This window comes from Poecilia latipinna, unplaced genomic scaffold (genome assembly GCF_001443285.1).
Source record: "Poecilia latipinna isolate Pla-1442-1.1 unplaced genomic scaffold, P_latipinna-1.0 Scaffold295, whole genome shotgun sequence".
Classification (NCBI taxonomy): domain Eukaryota; kingdom Metazoa; phylum Chordata; class Actinopteri; order Cyprinodontiformes; family Poeciliidae; genus Poecilia; species Poecilia latipinna.
This window is the reverse complement of record NW_015112911.1, coordinates 393,497-408,635: the sequence shown is the minus strand read 5'-3', so window position 1 is coordinate 408,635 and position 15,139 is coordinate 393,497. Positions and strand designations below refer to the sequence as shown.

Below are 15,139 nucleotides of genomic sequence, written 5' to 3'. Positions count from 1 at the left end.
TGGCCGTGTTGTCAAGGCTAAACTGAACTAAACCTACTTTTGCTACCTATAGACATCTACAGTGAGATTTTATTTTCATAATAATAAATAAAACATTGAGCTGGATTTGTTCTTTAAGTTTTTGAAATTCTGAGGTTTAAGACGTCAAGTGATGAATGTGAAAAACTGAATCAAATAATCAGAATTTTCCTTGCCTTTGCTTTTTACACCTAATTAGGAACAAATGTTAGAACAGAAACCAAAAGATGAATAAGTAGGAATAAAAAGTCAATTTTAATAACCACAAAGTGTTTTTTAACCAACATTTCATCTGTCTGCACCTCATTTATACTAAATTTATGATGGTTGTGAACTGACTCGGCTGCCTAGCATTCACCTCATCACCACCTGTTCTCTGCTGGGTTCCTGCCTGTGATTCTTACCCACTAGAATCACTGTGTGAGGTAATTTTCCCTTAGCCACACACACACACACACACACACACACACACACACACACACACACACACACACACACACACACACACACACACACCCCTTAACTAATAGTACTACTGAGAATCAGTGAGACACACGTTAGACAAATATAGTACACGGCTCCCGTAATCAGCGCAGCGTGTGGTTAAATCTTTAGCTCCCCAGTGGACGATAAATGACACCACGGCTGACCGGCGTCGCAGTCGTGACCCGCTCCTATTGCCCAGTATTAAATCTTCTTATACATGGATTGCTTTAATCGCCACGAAAGCTGGTGTAGCATTCAATTTAAGATTCAGTGTTGGTTTTCCTACACTTGTCTGTCAGCCTGAACGCCTCATCTTGGGAAAGCTGATTGAACACCTTCCTGCCATTGCTGCCTGACCGTCAGAGGACGCGAGTTAAACAAACAAGACGACCCTGATGAGGAAGGAAACAGGCAAAAGGAGTTCATCTGACAGAAGAAGCTGAGTCAAAACAGGGTCATCAATGACCTTACTCACATCAACAAAGCGATAGCAGAATGGCTCAAAAAGAGAGATTGAGGATCGTCTGCAAACTTCAATAAACCGAAATCATTCCGCCAAAGTAATGTGGGAAGATGTACAGGTCAGATTTAGTCAGAGTAACTAGGTTTACACATCAAACCTGATTTGGATCTAGATCCATTTCAAATCTGTCCACACTGAGTTTTTCAAGTTGCTTTCTTTATATCACGACTGTCTGCATTATATCTCAGTTTGTGACTTACAACAAACACCTGGATGTGATGTGTTTGTATGTTACCTGCTGAGTGGCAGAAGCTCATTGTATTTCTCCTTATGTAAAGGTTCCTATTTTAACTTTTTTTTTTTATATCTGTGAGCTCAGATGTTCAGAAGTAGGTCAGAGCAGATTTAGGTCGCATTGCACAACCAGTAACATAAAATATACTAACTAGAAAACTTTTAACGTTTGCAAAAAGAGCCTCTACAGAAAGATGAGAAGAAAGCATAGAGGCAGATTTCTAAAGCGAGCTGCTCTGCTTCACATATCTTTGTCTCTGCTGACAGATTGCGAATGAATTGAGTGAAATTTGGATTGAAACGCAGTTCATTAACAGCTGCTGCTTTTTAACAACTAAGAGCTCCTTTAATTAAACTCCTGATTTTATTTTGATACAACATCAGTTAATAAAAATGGCTACTTATGCAATCAGAAAACATTGTCGCTGGGGAGAACTGGAATTAAGGTCAAAACTCAACGTAATTTTACAGTTTTAGTAAGATTTTATGTTACCGATTTTGCCCGCAAGTCAAATTCTACACTGTTTAAACGGAAATTGGCTTTTGTTATCCAACAATGTAGCATGGACCCTGCAGGAGTTTAGTCAAGAGGATTAATGGCGTTTTAAAATTCCATTCTGAAAATAGAAAGCCCGTTTTTACTCTGCTGAATGCTGATCTGTGAAGAGTTATTTAGTTGCAGAACTACTTTGGAAACTATTTTGGCTAAAGGACTTCAGCATGTTTTTAGATTTGTGAATAAAATTACTCTGCAACGGACAAGAAAAATTAGGATGAAAGATAAAAAAAAGTCATATATTTGGTTTTAGACCCAGTTTGTGATAAAGGCAAAAGAACACTTGACACTGAGGTTAGAAAAACAGAAGATATTCTTCCAGCTGACATTCAGTGTTGGTTGATAAGGTCACTCTGAACTAAACACAAACACTGACCTACTTTTGTCACCCACATACATACAGAAATGTTTGTTCTTTAACTTCCTCAGGCATAAAAACATATTTTTTTAATCCAATATTTGACCTATCCTCACCTCTTTTCTCCTAGATTTATGACAGTTGTGAGTTGACCGGGCTGGACGGCATTCACTTCATCACCACCTGTTCTCTGCTGGGTTTCTGCCTCTCTCACACTGGTGATTCTTACCAACTCGAATGAGGCAATTTTCCCTTAGCCACAGACACACACACACACGCACATCTTAACTAATAGTACTATTGAGAATCAGTGAGACACACAGATAACAGATACAGCACACGGCTCCTGTAATCATCGCAGCGTGTGGTTAAATCTGGCACCTGCACATCTCCAGCTTGAATGTAGCTGCAAATAATACTGAAAATCACACTCCTTCTTAAATCGTGGGTTTGAGATATAAAGAATTTATATTAGCCACGGGGTAAAAGCGGAGTGTTCAAAAAGGGAGCAAAACTTTGCACAAATTTCCTCTTGTGAGTTAATTTGAGTCCCTTAAATCTCTGTAAACTGCAAACTTCATTGTGTTTTACTGAGGTTATTTATTTATTCATTTTAATGTCCTAGGGGTGTAGATGCTTTTGCGAGACTGAAAACATGCAGTCTGTGTTCGAATCGACGGATACAGCCTCTTCTCAAAAACCCTCAGTAACCTAAAGCAACACTTTCAGTACAGCAGCCAACAGAAAATTCAGAAGCCTGCCAACCCACGTCAGTCCTTGAGATGTCTCCGTCTTACTGACAGAAGCAAAATAAAAAATAAATAAAAACCAACAGCAAGCCTTACATACACCCACACCCATACACAGCCACTCAAACCACTTCTAGAGATACTGTCTGGCTGTTTGTTTCAGTTTTGTTGAGACAAACTTTAAAATGATTTCAAAATACTTATGAATCATATGTTAGAACAAGAGAACATTGTTTTTTTTTTTCACCTGTATTTTTATGGTGAATGTCTTTATTGAAGTATCATTTTTTCGAGCTCACTTTACCGGCGTGGGTTGAGTGATGTGTTGGGAGAGGTTAGTTTGCCATGTGCTTACTTTAAACTTTCAATTCATTCTCCAAAACCAAAATAAACACATGTGAGCACCCAATAAAGCCTGGTATGATAATCAGCTGGGGTTTTTTTCCTCCACATCTCCTGAAACAGCTAAACACGTAGATGCCGATGTTATGCCAGAAAATGCACCAACGATGTTGCTTTTTCAAAATAAAGTACATCTTAACATTTCATGACATTTAAATTAATTTCAAACTCTGATTGTGAAGAGTATAGGAACACAAATATAGGCTATTCTGCCCGTATGGATCAGGCACATTGTCATGAAACCCCATCTGGAATTTTTTTTCCCCATTATTAATAACTCTAATACATTTGTGAGAAATAACAACCAGGCTTTTGAGACTTACCCTTCGAACGTTATGGCCACTTTGTAAGCCAGGACCACTATGGCAGTAAGAACCAACCCAACAGGACTGGCACCACTGGAGACAGAACCAGAGAGAAAAACAGAAGATAGATAAGAGGGTATGACGACATCCCTGAGACAAAAGGAGATCCCTATTTAACTTCACTGGAACACATCAGGCAAGAAAAGACCAAGAACTACCTGTCCTACATATTACAGATGAGAAATGTGACACATTTGTGTCCACATACACATGTGACATACACATGTGACATACATGTGTATGTGGAAGTGATCAGAATACAGCTGGGTAAAAAAAAAAAGATTCATTCAGTGACAACGAAAAAAATCTATAACTCATAATAGACAAATGTGACTGTAGTGCCAAGACCATAAGTTATGAAACAGCGTTATTTGAGCCAAAGTAAATAGCTTTTTGTGCAGAGTGGTGATGTAATTTGAAAAGCATAGTTTTTGAATAAATGAAAAAAAAAAAAGAAAAAGAAAAGTATGCTTCCTATTTTGTAAAATTATTTTCACCCAAAATTTCTGGAACTACTACCTTGGTTCTTTAAAAGCTTCTCTGGGTTCTTTAGTGACTTTTTGGATGAGCTGTTTAATCAGTCTTGAGTTGATTTCTGAGTCATCTGGCCACGTCTAGGGAGGTTCACTAATGTTCCATGTCAAACGGGTCTGACGTCGTCAACATCTGACCAAGTTACGTTTTGCGTAGCCTGGTTGATTTGCTCCAAACCAGTAGATGGAAACATGCCTAATTTGAATTTTCTTTTTTCCCCCCCTTCTGTTGTGACATTTTTAAAATTTAACTCACAATTTGCATGACAGTTGAATTCTTCTTCCAAGAAAGTAACTTAAGACTGGAGCTTTTTAAGATGGCTGAAATCGGCTTACTCTTCATGGATTAGTGCTAGCGTTAACCTTAACACAAAATGTGAAGGCTCTTGTTGGCTGTCTTAGCTGGTCACCAGTGTAGCAGATGCCTTTAGTAGGTGACAGGTCAGCCAACTCACTGCAGGCACGAGGTCAGCATGGTAACTTGTTTCACAGATAAATTGTACAAGCAGAACAACTTCGAAAGTTGCTTTAGTGTGGGTAAAGGTCATAATAACAAAGCAATCTTTGCAGAAACCCCTGAATACAATTACTCCTTGTCTAACACAAACATTAAGATGTCCACAGCCAATGTGTGTGACAGAAGATCAGGCTGAATGCTGAGGGAGATGAGTGGCTCTGCAGCGTTGCTATCTACGTTACCTGAATCTGCAACTGTCATCAGTCAGCTGCGGCACACATTACTGTCATGTGTCCACTTCTCAGATTATACAGATTAACATAAACAAAGGCCATTAAGGCTCGTGGTCTATGGATTTTGCGGAGGACAAGGAACACCAATCAACCTGCCTGTCAATACCCCCAAAGTTCACCTTTACGTTGAGAAGTAGATGATAAACTCTACATCCAGTTGCTGTTATTCTCTTTAGTTTGAAGTGGCATTGGCGGTAAAGTACCTGCCGATTAAGACTCATGTAATAGAACCCAAAAGGGGTCTACCCAACATGGGATGCACAGATGCAGCCGTGTAACGTTCTGTAGCTCTGTCACTTTCCCCTCAACCAGCAGTATACAATGTCTAAACAGAGGTAAACAGGAACTAAAGGAATTTGAAGATGCAATGGAGAAGAACCTTAGTACCTTAGAACCCTTAGTAAAATTTGGGAAAACCATTAGATTTCTCCGAATAAAAACAAATAATCTAGCACAGACTGCAGGGCTTTGGTGAGGTATACTAAAGAGCTAGGCATAGCATATTTACTTGAAATTACACTTTGACTGGGCTGCCATCTTCATTCATTTAACAATCACTGGAAAAACACAAGATCTTACTAAGTATTTTTGGCCTAATTTCTAGTGCAAATATCATACATACAGGTGATCGGTCAATGAATTAGGACTTTGACTATCTGCCTTGTCTCTGTGCTGTGAAACACAAAGATTATTTTTTTACCCCATGAAACAAACGTACACTCCAGAAAACTCTAGACTATCAATGCACACATTGATACATTTGCATTTAAAGTGTTTTAACATGACTTTGATTTCTATGTCAGCGATGGAACAGCTGTGATGACATTCCTCTCATGGCTTCAATCGGCTTCAGATGTTATGCACAACATTCGCCTCCCACTTATTCAGACGGACCAATCTGACGCCATGACTCAGCGGACCTCGTTTCACGGTTTCTTTGTGCTACTGACCCCCTTCCAAAACCTCATTACTACAAATATTATGACCAAACCTGGTCACCGCCGGTTGACTTGATTGTGCCACGTTATGTCCATTTGAGAGAAACACTCCCTCAATTTACGCTTCCGCTTGAAAAGCGGCGAGGAGCTGACAGTGGGGAAGTACTATTTAAAAGTTGCCCCTTTCATCTTCTTTCACGCTGTTTGACTCAGAGTGATTCTCAGTACAAGCTCATTATCACCTGATCCAGAAACAGCAGATGCGCTCCCATTTTGGGGACAGGCAAATTAACAAAATGTGACATCAGAATTTTATTATTCTCCCATTGATTTGTATGTTATTATTGGTATAAGTAATCTCATATAACTCTTTTATGGAAAAGAATGTCTTAGAACATAAATTAACATACAGTCATCATCACCCTAAAATAATGGTCAGTTATTTTTAGCTAATAGTGATTTTTTTTTCTTGCCCAAAATATTTTTTAGAAAGACAGAGGTGGTGATTTCCCCCCCAAAAATCCACTTTTAGCAAAAAAAATTAAAAATCACTAGTACTATTATTTTAAGAATGTGACGATACATAGTGTCTGAATACGTCAACCAGTCGATGATCATAACATTTCTGTTTTTATTTCAGAATTTTTGCCTGTGCAGCCGACTACACCTGGACAAGCATAAGCTGGATAAGAACCAAGCAAAACTATAACGGTACAAAATGGCAAATGGAGCAAAAATAATCTTTACTCTTTGCTTGTTACTGTAGTTATCGGGAAGCAAATGGAAAATTTCCAAATTTAATGACCTCGAGATTTACCAGCAACAAGAAAAACAACTACAGTATACCCGGAGGGACATTTCAACACCAAAAAGGGCAAATGCCATTGATGTCAAAATGACATTGATTTACTACCTCCTATCAATACCATCAATACAACGAAGCACTGCTTTGTCACCAGCCAATCAGATTCCCAATCAAGCCAGTGCTTATGTGGCTGCGCTCCAACATGGCAGCCCAGAGTTTGAGGGCATGATGTGGCCCAGAGCGCAGAGTGATCTTCTCAGACTGGGAGCGTCTTTGTTCCGTGTCTCTCAGAGACCCCATGCCCCACCACATGATGAATGTCTCTGATATAACTGACCACAGTTGTAATGCACTCGGCGAAGACGGTTTTAACAAAACGAACCTTTCAAAAGCGAGCAAAGTAGAGTGAAGGGTAGGGGAAGGTGCACAACAACTAAAAACCGAGATGATTGTAGAATTTCCACACCATCACTCAACATCTGAATACTATAAGCTATAAAGCTAGATTCCCTTTTATGTTTTCATGCTTCATTTGCCTCTATATACCAGAGCTCTTATTTATGTGACCTCCAGAATCCATTATTCTTTCGTCCATCATCTGTACCTGCTTGTTCATGCAGGTGTAGACGACAGTCATTGGGTAATGTTCACTAGTCTACCACAGGGCAACCCAGATATTGATGTAAATCTTTTGGAAAACTGAGCAATCCTGGACTTAATTGTATGAACTATAAGCCAATTTAGAATGTACTTCATTGTTTTATAGTTTCTGAGAGTCTGCTGTGAATTAGGCTTTTAAAAACAGATCTATTTTAATTAGATGCATTTTATCAGCTGTGATAAAATGTCTGTTGCAAAGTGTCACCACAAAACAGACCAATTACAAAACGCTTCTGTTTGCAATGAAGTATTTTAACTTACATTTTACTACATTTTGAAAATAAAATTAGATTGTTGCAAATATAGTTCTGCAAATTATTGCTTACTGGATATGTTGGTACTAAAAGCTGTTGGTTAAAAAATAAAGCTCTACTTCACCAATTTGTTGACATGATCTAAAAAAAAAAACTAAAAAAAAACCAAATCCAATATTTAGTCACTAGATGGAAAAACATGAAGCAGCTATATTTAGATTCCATTTTATATACACCGCTCTGTTCAGCTTGTCTTAATGCAACATGCCCAGTACATTTTCTAACAGATGTGAGCTCATTTGGTGGCCAGTTCACACAAACAGGACAGAAAAAGCTGATGGGGTTCGAGGGCTAACGGAGAGGCTGTTATCCTTCACAGCCTCAGACCGTTCACTCACAGTAAACAAAAGCACTCCTAAGGTTATTCTTATTAGTCACAACATGATTTAGAAAATGAATTCAATGAGAAATTTAAGTAGTGATAAAAGACGTGTATGCAGAACATGAAAACTTTATTCAGAAAGACAAACCCAGGACCTTCTTGTTGCAAGGCAACGTGTTGCCAAGCACAAAACTGTGCAGCCACAGTTTCTTTAAAGAATTAAAAAGATGTTTGAAATCACTAAATGAGGTTATTTGCAAAACTTAAAAACTGGCCAATGTTGTATTACAGAAAGGACATCTTTCCAACTAAAGTGACTTCATTTTCTCACCCTCTGAATAGCCATTTATCCCATCGTTGTCAGTTATTGTGGACTTTGTTTAGCATTACAAGAACTAAGATTCATTGTAGCAACAGCCAACTCAATGTGATGATGCTTAAAAATCCATAAACACACAAAAAAGCATTATTGTAATTGCCATTCCACCAGGTTGGTGTAGCTTCATCGTGTAGCCCTGTTGTTAGCTTGTGCGTTAGATTCATGGCCATACCAGAAACGTGAATACAAGACTTTAGTATGTTAATAAAGAAGAAAAAAAGTGATTAATCGCTTTTATATTTGTTGCCCCTTAAAATCAATGTAATTAATTAATGGAAACTAACACGTTAAAGTTCTGGCACTAGTATGCATGTACTGCAGGTGTTCTTCCTCTGTTCTGTTTAGTTGATCATGTATCTACTTCCTGTTGGTGATGCCTTCCATAAATTCAAAATCAAATTTAATTTTGACACAAATGATATCCAACTTTACATTTTCTAGCCCTCTTACCTACAAAGCCTCCAAAACGTTTTCACTCCCATGGCAGATTCCCCCTTTCACTGTTTTTTTATAAATTAAATCTTGGGCCATGTTGCTTAGCATTTTTGGGAAATATTTGTAAAATAAAAACTAGCTATTCTTACCTGAAATTCCTGTGTTAAATCAAATTAAATTATTGTTATTCAATTCATTGTTCTATGTCGACTCAAATTAAAGTTTTGGTTTGACTATGCACACAATGAAAAAGAACAATTTTGAGGGTTTTAATGCATTTTACAACTATGCTACTAAGTGTGAAGGGAACTGCATTTAAAACTGACCAAGCAAGACAAAGAAGAGAGACATTTGAAAATAGCAAAATTAAGTAGAGGTGTAAGAAAGCGTCCCTAATCCAGACGAGTCTTAACAGCAATGAGGGGAAAAAAAGTGATGAAGAAGAGAGAGGGGAAAAAAAGGAGACTGAGCTTTTATTAGTCTGGTCATCAACTCCATAAAAGCTTGCCTAGCAACCACACACGCTAATCTCCCAGCCATTTTGTCACAGTTGCCATGGAGACTGGGGGCACACGTAAAACTTATTTTACCTTGCTGCGTTTTTCAGCCGTGACTTGCAACTCGGAGAACAACAACATGTTCCATTTTTAGGTCGGGGGTTCATTAATTATGCGTGCACTCTCCTCATTTAGAGCGCCATTTGACGTACGCCGCTGCCGCTCCGCTCCGCTCAGCCAAACGCATCAATTCTGCTGGAGTTTCATCGTCTCGGGGCGACAAACTTTCAAGATGGTGATTAACAGCGAATTGTTTGCAACAAGTCCGTCAGTAGAAAACGGGCAACATTTACTCACATGAGCGCGAGGCCGAGATAGTTGGCTGTGCTGCCCCAGTACATCGGGTTCTCTACGACGCTGAAGGGGAAACCGGTCACCTTCTCATCCATCAGTATGCCAAAGTAGTCGCCTATACAACAAACACAGAAACATTGGGTTAAAGAGTTCCTTTAAAACAAACTAAATCACAGAAACAGCTAAATGACAACAAAGTTCGACTGGATTTTTATTTACTTTTTGATTTTTTTTGACTAAACATTGAATTCCGTCAAATGTAATTTTAATGACCATGATAACGTAAAAACAGTTTTGCATTTATTACGCTAGCAGCACTCTGGAAACATAATTTTCTCCTATGTGTTTGTTTTTGTGTTTGTGCGTGTGTGTGTGTCTGTGTGGGTGTGTGTTCCATCTCTACTTTGCACTAATTAGAGATGGGTTGGGAAATTGTCTGCTGACCGATTATGGCCCATTTTAGGCCTGGCTGGCCTTACCAGTGACCAGTCAGCTGGAAAGTGTTCAGCAGGAAGGCTTCTAAAAAGGCAGCTATTCTAGTCGGAGACATATCTGCTGCCAACCTGAACAGGCTTTCAAAGAAGTTCAAAAGAAGGTAGTAAAGCTGCTGCGTTTTATCCTTCAGCGTTTTCTTCTTCTAAGGTTACGGAAAGTGCTGCACTTTAAAAACGTGGCTCATCTATGGAAATTTCACATAATGCAAGACGTTTTCATACTATAGGCCTGGAAAGTACATTATTCGAAATCCTTTTCAGACACAGCCTAACCTAAAGGTGTTGCTGTAACCCTTAAACTGCTTCCCGGTTACGTTTTTATTAAAAAACAAAACACTAATCTGCCATGTTTTGCTTCTCATCTGATATTTTACACAATTCGTTTGTTGCCAATCATTGAAAGTCAAAATAAAGTAAAAGAATGAAAAGCTTTCACAGCAAAGATTGTATTTCTAAGTCAGTCATGTGAAGATAAAGTTATTTAAGATGTTTATTTGCGGTCAGCGTCGTTGGACGTGAGGTCAGCTGAACTGGGACACTCCTCACTGCGGCTCGTACACCCACCACATTTTGCTATGCAATGAGTTCCCAGTGGTGTGCCCAGGCAAACACAGATGTTATCTGACCCAGTTGGTGTGATGAGGGCAACAGGATGTGCACATTTGAATATTTCTCTTATGCCTCCCCTGCCCACCTACGTAGAAATATTCATACACACAAACACACACGCAGCAGGTAAAAAGCCACTGAATTACGCATTTGTTGCTGCTGGCCCTGTTTTCTGTCAAATGGAGGCCGGTAATGTCCGAATTACATAACGCCTTTTCATTATGTATGCTCTTTTTTAACAGCGCGCAAAAGAAAGGTGATTATATAAGCATAACTGCTTGGCATTCAACGGACGCCCAGACTCACCTGGCCTTCCCACAATATAGCCAGCCTCGATTGTTCTGACCCTCAAAGTGACGACTGGCATTTCATTCAGATCTGGGAGCCAATCGCGACTGTAACGATGTTGTTTTCACTGCTTTACTGTTCTATACGAATATAAAAAAAAGCGGCCAATAAAGCAGCATCCTGACTTCATTTAAACTGGAAACATGTCTTTGCTCCTGTGCCGTGCAGTTTAAATTGTCAGGCCACTTGTTTAACGAAGAACATGTCCTGAATGTCCTATGCTTAAAAGTCGCAGGAGCTGAAAAGAAAGACGAAGCGCGCACTCACACCGAGCAGAACCGAGCGGTGGATTGGTAATCTGGTAAATGGAACCCATTTCCTGACGGCTTTTAGAGGGAACGGGCTGACAGCCTGTGATGATCAGACACTTGATTACCTTGTATCAACTGTGGCTGCAGGAGCATGTGAAGTCAAAAGGAGCACCAAAGAATATTTTGCATCATCAGGATATAATGGACATAACCCATAAAGCACTCCGTCATGCGTTGTCTCGCGATACTGGGTTTAACTCACAATTCTTAAATTAAAGTTTCCAGACTTGTTACTTTTTATCCACCTTAGAATTATGACTTATTTCTCACAATTCTGATTTTTTTCTTCACAAAATTCTGAGACTTTTATTTCTGAATTCTGACTTTATTATCAAATTTCAGATTTTTATATCAGAATTGTGATTTTTTTTTTCTTTCTCAGAATTTGTGCTTTTTCCCCATCTCAGGATTCAGACTTTTTCCACACATTTCTGGGGTTCAAGTCAGACTTATCTCTGGATTCAGACTTTAATCTCGGGTCTTTAACGTCAGATTTTTTTTTTTTACTTTATCTCCCCATCTCAGAATTCAGACTGTTTTCCACATAATTTAGAATTTTTTCACACAATTCTGGGATTTATATCGGACTTTAATCTGAGACTTCTGATTTCAATCTCAGAATTTTTTCTTTTTTCCATCTTGTAGTTCGGGCTTTCTCCTCACATAAGATTTTAAAGAGAGAAAAACAATCATGTTCATTTTGCCAACAGACAGAGAGACCTTTGTGTTTATCTTTTCAAGTGAAATTCTCTTCAGAATTAAGGTGCAGGCTTGTGCAGCAAACAGCAGCATCAACACCTTATGTGTTTTTAACCACATAAGGTCATGGTACTAAACTCAGTGGAGTTTAGTACCATGACCTATAGATAAAAATTCATTGTTGTTGCTTGTTGTTGTTTCTATTGTCACTTGCTGTAAAATGAATTGCCCGTTGAGGCATGAAAGAATCTGAATTATGGCCTATGAATACTTTTTGTTCTGACTTTCTTCAGTTTTTAAGAATCCCGTTGCTCTTTTGTTCTCTTTATGCAAACCTCTGGTTTCAGCCCTACCTTGTCTGTTATACTTTGACTTGGCACATGTGTGTTTCTCTAATTACAGAGCCTTTTTATCCTTGAATGACTCATCACTTGGAGGACAAGACATCATGCTTCTAGCTAAAAAGCTGGACCAGTTGTCTTTCCACATGCGCCACCTTTTACTGGGGCATAATTTTCTACTCCTAAAACCTCCATAATTGCACCAGAACAAATACGAGCTTTTTTTTAACTGCTTCCTGCTGTTCTTTCATTCACAATCACTTGCACTTGTTTCTATAGATATTTAAATTGATCACTGCAGTGTATAATTGCGACATCTTCTCTTGTGCCATCCACTCCCCCACTTCTTCCAATCTCCTCTTTAACTGGTGCGCTTCAGAGATGCAAAATGGAGGACTCCTCTCCCCTTCTGTTGGTTCTTCTGTCCCCCTTTGTGATTGTCTGAAGCCAGTAATGGATATGGGCGAGGCAGGAAAAGCATGGGACAGTCAGTCTGGGTCATTTATGAGTCTCTCCCACTCTACATCTCAAGAATTAGCAAGCGGTCACTGCTGCAGCGCTCGTGTTTGTTTGCAATGATGCCAGAATGTTTTCAGCAGCACAAGACAGAAAATCATCACAATGAGCAAAGACTCACTGAACACACCGACATGCATTTGTCACACCAAAAACAAACTAAAACTAAGGAGTTTTTCTTCAACTAGAAAGAAGCTAATTAGTAATGGAAAGAAAATGGAATACATGAATAATAATAGGGAGAATAATAAGTGAAAGTACATTCAAAAATCAAGCTAATAAATATTAGAGCTCTTAAGGCATACAGTTAATTATTACCTACTTTTGTTTAGTTAATGCTGATTAAAAATGGAGGCTATTAAGTTTATTGCCGTGGTTTTTAAATAAATAAAATAAAATAAAAACTTAGTGTAGCTGAAATCTTCATTTTTCTAAAGAGTGGAAGTTAGTGGCAGCTGGGAGTCCACTGTGTTTAGTTTTGGTGCCACTTCTAAAAGTTGTGCTGCAGAATGTTGCACTGCATTCTCAGGTCCACAGTGGATATTTTTCATATAAATATGTGTACCATTACACTCTACATTTACTGTCAGAAATGACTTGAAATTTACCTAAAAACGTCCCAGTGAAGCCCAGAGCGAGAAAACTGCTGACCACCAGAACCGTTCCCATCACTATAAGGGAGATCCCGACGTAGAAAACATCCGTCCGCTCCATCAGCTCCCATCTGGCCTGGGTCTTCATCACCACTGCCATACTGTACAGCAACAAAGATGAGGCATAACTTTATTTGCTGCTCTACACTGACACAGGGTACTATGTTTTAGTCTCCTTTGTTGAATGTTAACATTGAAAAAAAAATCATCAGTCAGGTAAAACTGAAAAAAAAAAGGAAAGTTATGCAATTTGGTGTGGACCACATAAAACAGTTTACAAATCTTACAATAGACAATCAGAGAATGCAAAAGTGTGCCATAGTGCCATTTTATAGTACAAGTAGCCAAGTTATCACCAGTTGTTATAAAAATCCTCTATATATGAAATATGACTTAAAAGAAATTTGACTTCTTAACTTAATGCTTTGAAATTGGGCCTCAGTCTCTTTAAGAAACTCCTGCCTTTTCTGAAACTCCGCCTTCAGGAAGTCATTACAACATGGCTCCTCTATCAACCCTTTAAAAAGTTTTTAACAGTGTTTCATGAGCTCAGTAGACGTGCAATTACACCAGGTATTTGCTAATTGCTGCTGGCTAGTCTGAAGGAGCTGAAGGAGGTGTGTCACGGGGGATTCAAGGATTTCTCATATATGCATAAAAGAATCAGGGCAACATTGCAGGTACGCTTTTGATGCTGGAATAACATTATAACTCGCAAAGCTCAAAAAAGTCAATTTTGCATGATACTGACCCTCAGAAATGAAACAGGTGCACCTTGTTCCATCACTGCATATCCACTCAATTAACACCCACCTCTAAAATAATTATTTGACGAGACTGAACACCGCACTGCAGTGCAGATCAAACACACGCCGCCGCTTCTTAACTCTACAAGTGGAATCTGTCTCTTTGATGCAAAGAACAACAAACCAGTTGCACACCTGCAGCAGCTGCACACCCTGCCAAAAGACGGGAGCTACATTTCCATGACTCTCCACAGTCTCCTCTTAATGCATGTTCTGTTTTGTGTGTGAAAGTGTGTTCGGTGAATTCACAGGGAAAAAGAGAGTGCTTGTTTACCGGAGTGCATTTTAAAGTCGCCTGACGTCACTCTTGATTGCTCTCTCTGGATGATGTGAGGGTCGTGGGTTGTGTAAGTGCAGTCATGCAGTAAAAGCATTTTCATTTTCTATCTGGTGCTCGGATCGAAAGCGCACAGAGGGGTCGGTGACTGCTTTAAAAGGTGCTCCGTTTGGTTTTGGCGATGGCTTTTTGAAAACATGTTCCCTCCGAACGTATTAAGCACTAAACTCTGTAGGATTTGCTGCTTGGGTTGTTTGTTTTGGAGCTCAGAGCAACACAACTGTAGTGTTGAAGAAATTTTGAAGTAACTGACAAGATGTGCATTTCGTATTAGTCAGCCGTATAGTAGTTGCATAGAAAAGTGCAAGACACAAAATTAATCCAATTCCAATGTATGTAAGTGTGTG

At 39.0% G+C, this 15,139-nt stretch overlaps 1 protein-coding gene across 1 annotated transcript in view; it reads right to left on the bottom strand.

Moving 5' to 3' along the window:
- Nucleotides 1–2,909: 2,909 nt before the first annotated feature.
- The window catches only part of pemt (phosphatidylethanolamine N-methyltransferase), a 66,279-nt gene continuing 54,049 nt past the window's right edge, over nucleotides 2,910–15,139 (bottom strand). The window contains exons 4-6 of the mRNA XM_015034338.1: nucleotides 13,605–13,750; nucleotides 9,682–9,793; nucleotides 2,910–3,724 (exon numbers count right to left, since the gene is read on the bottom strand). Of these exons, the coding sequence (XP_014889824.1) occupies nucleotides 3,646–3,724; nucleotides 9,682–9,793; nucleotides 13,605–13,750 (337 nt within the window). The 3' untranslated portion in view covers nucleotides 2,910–3,645. The remainder of the gene's footprint in view (nucleotides 3,725–9,681; nucleotides 9,794–13,604; nucleotides 13,751–15,139) is intronic.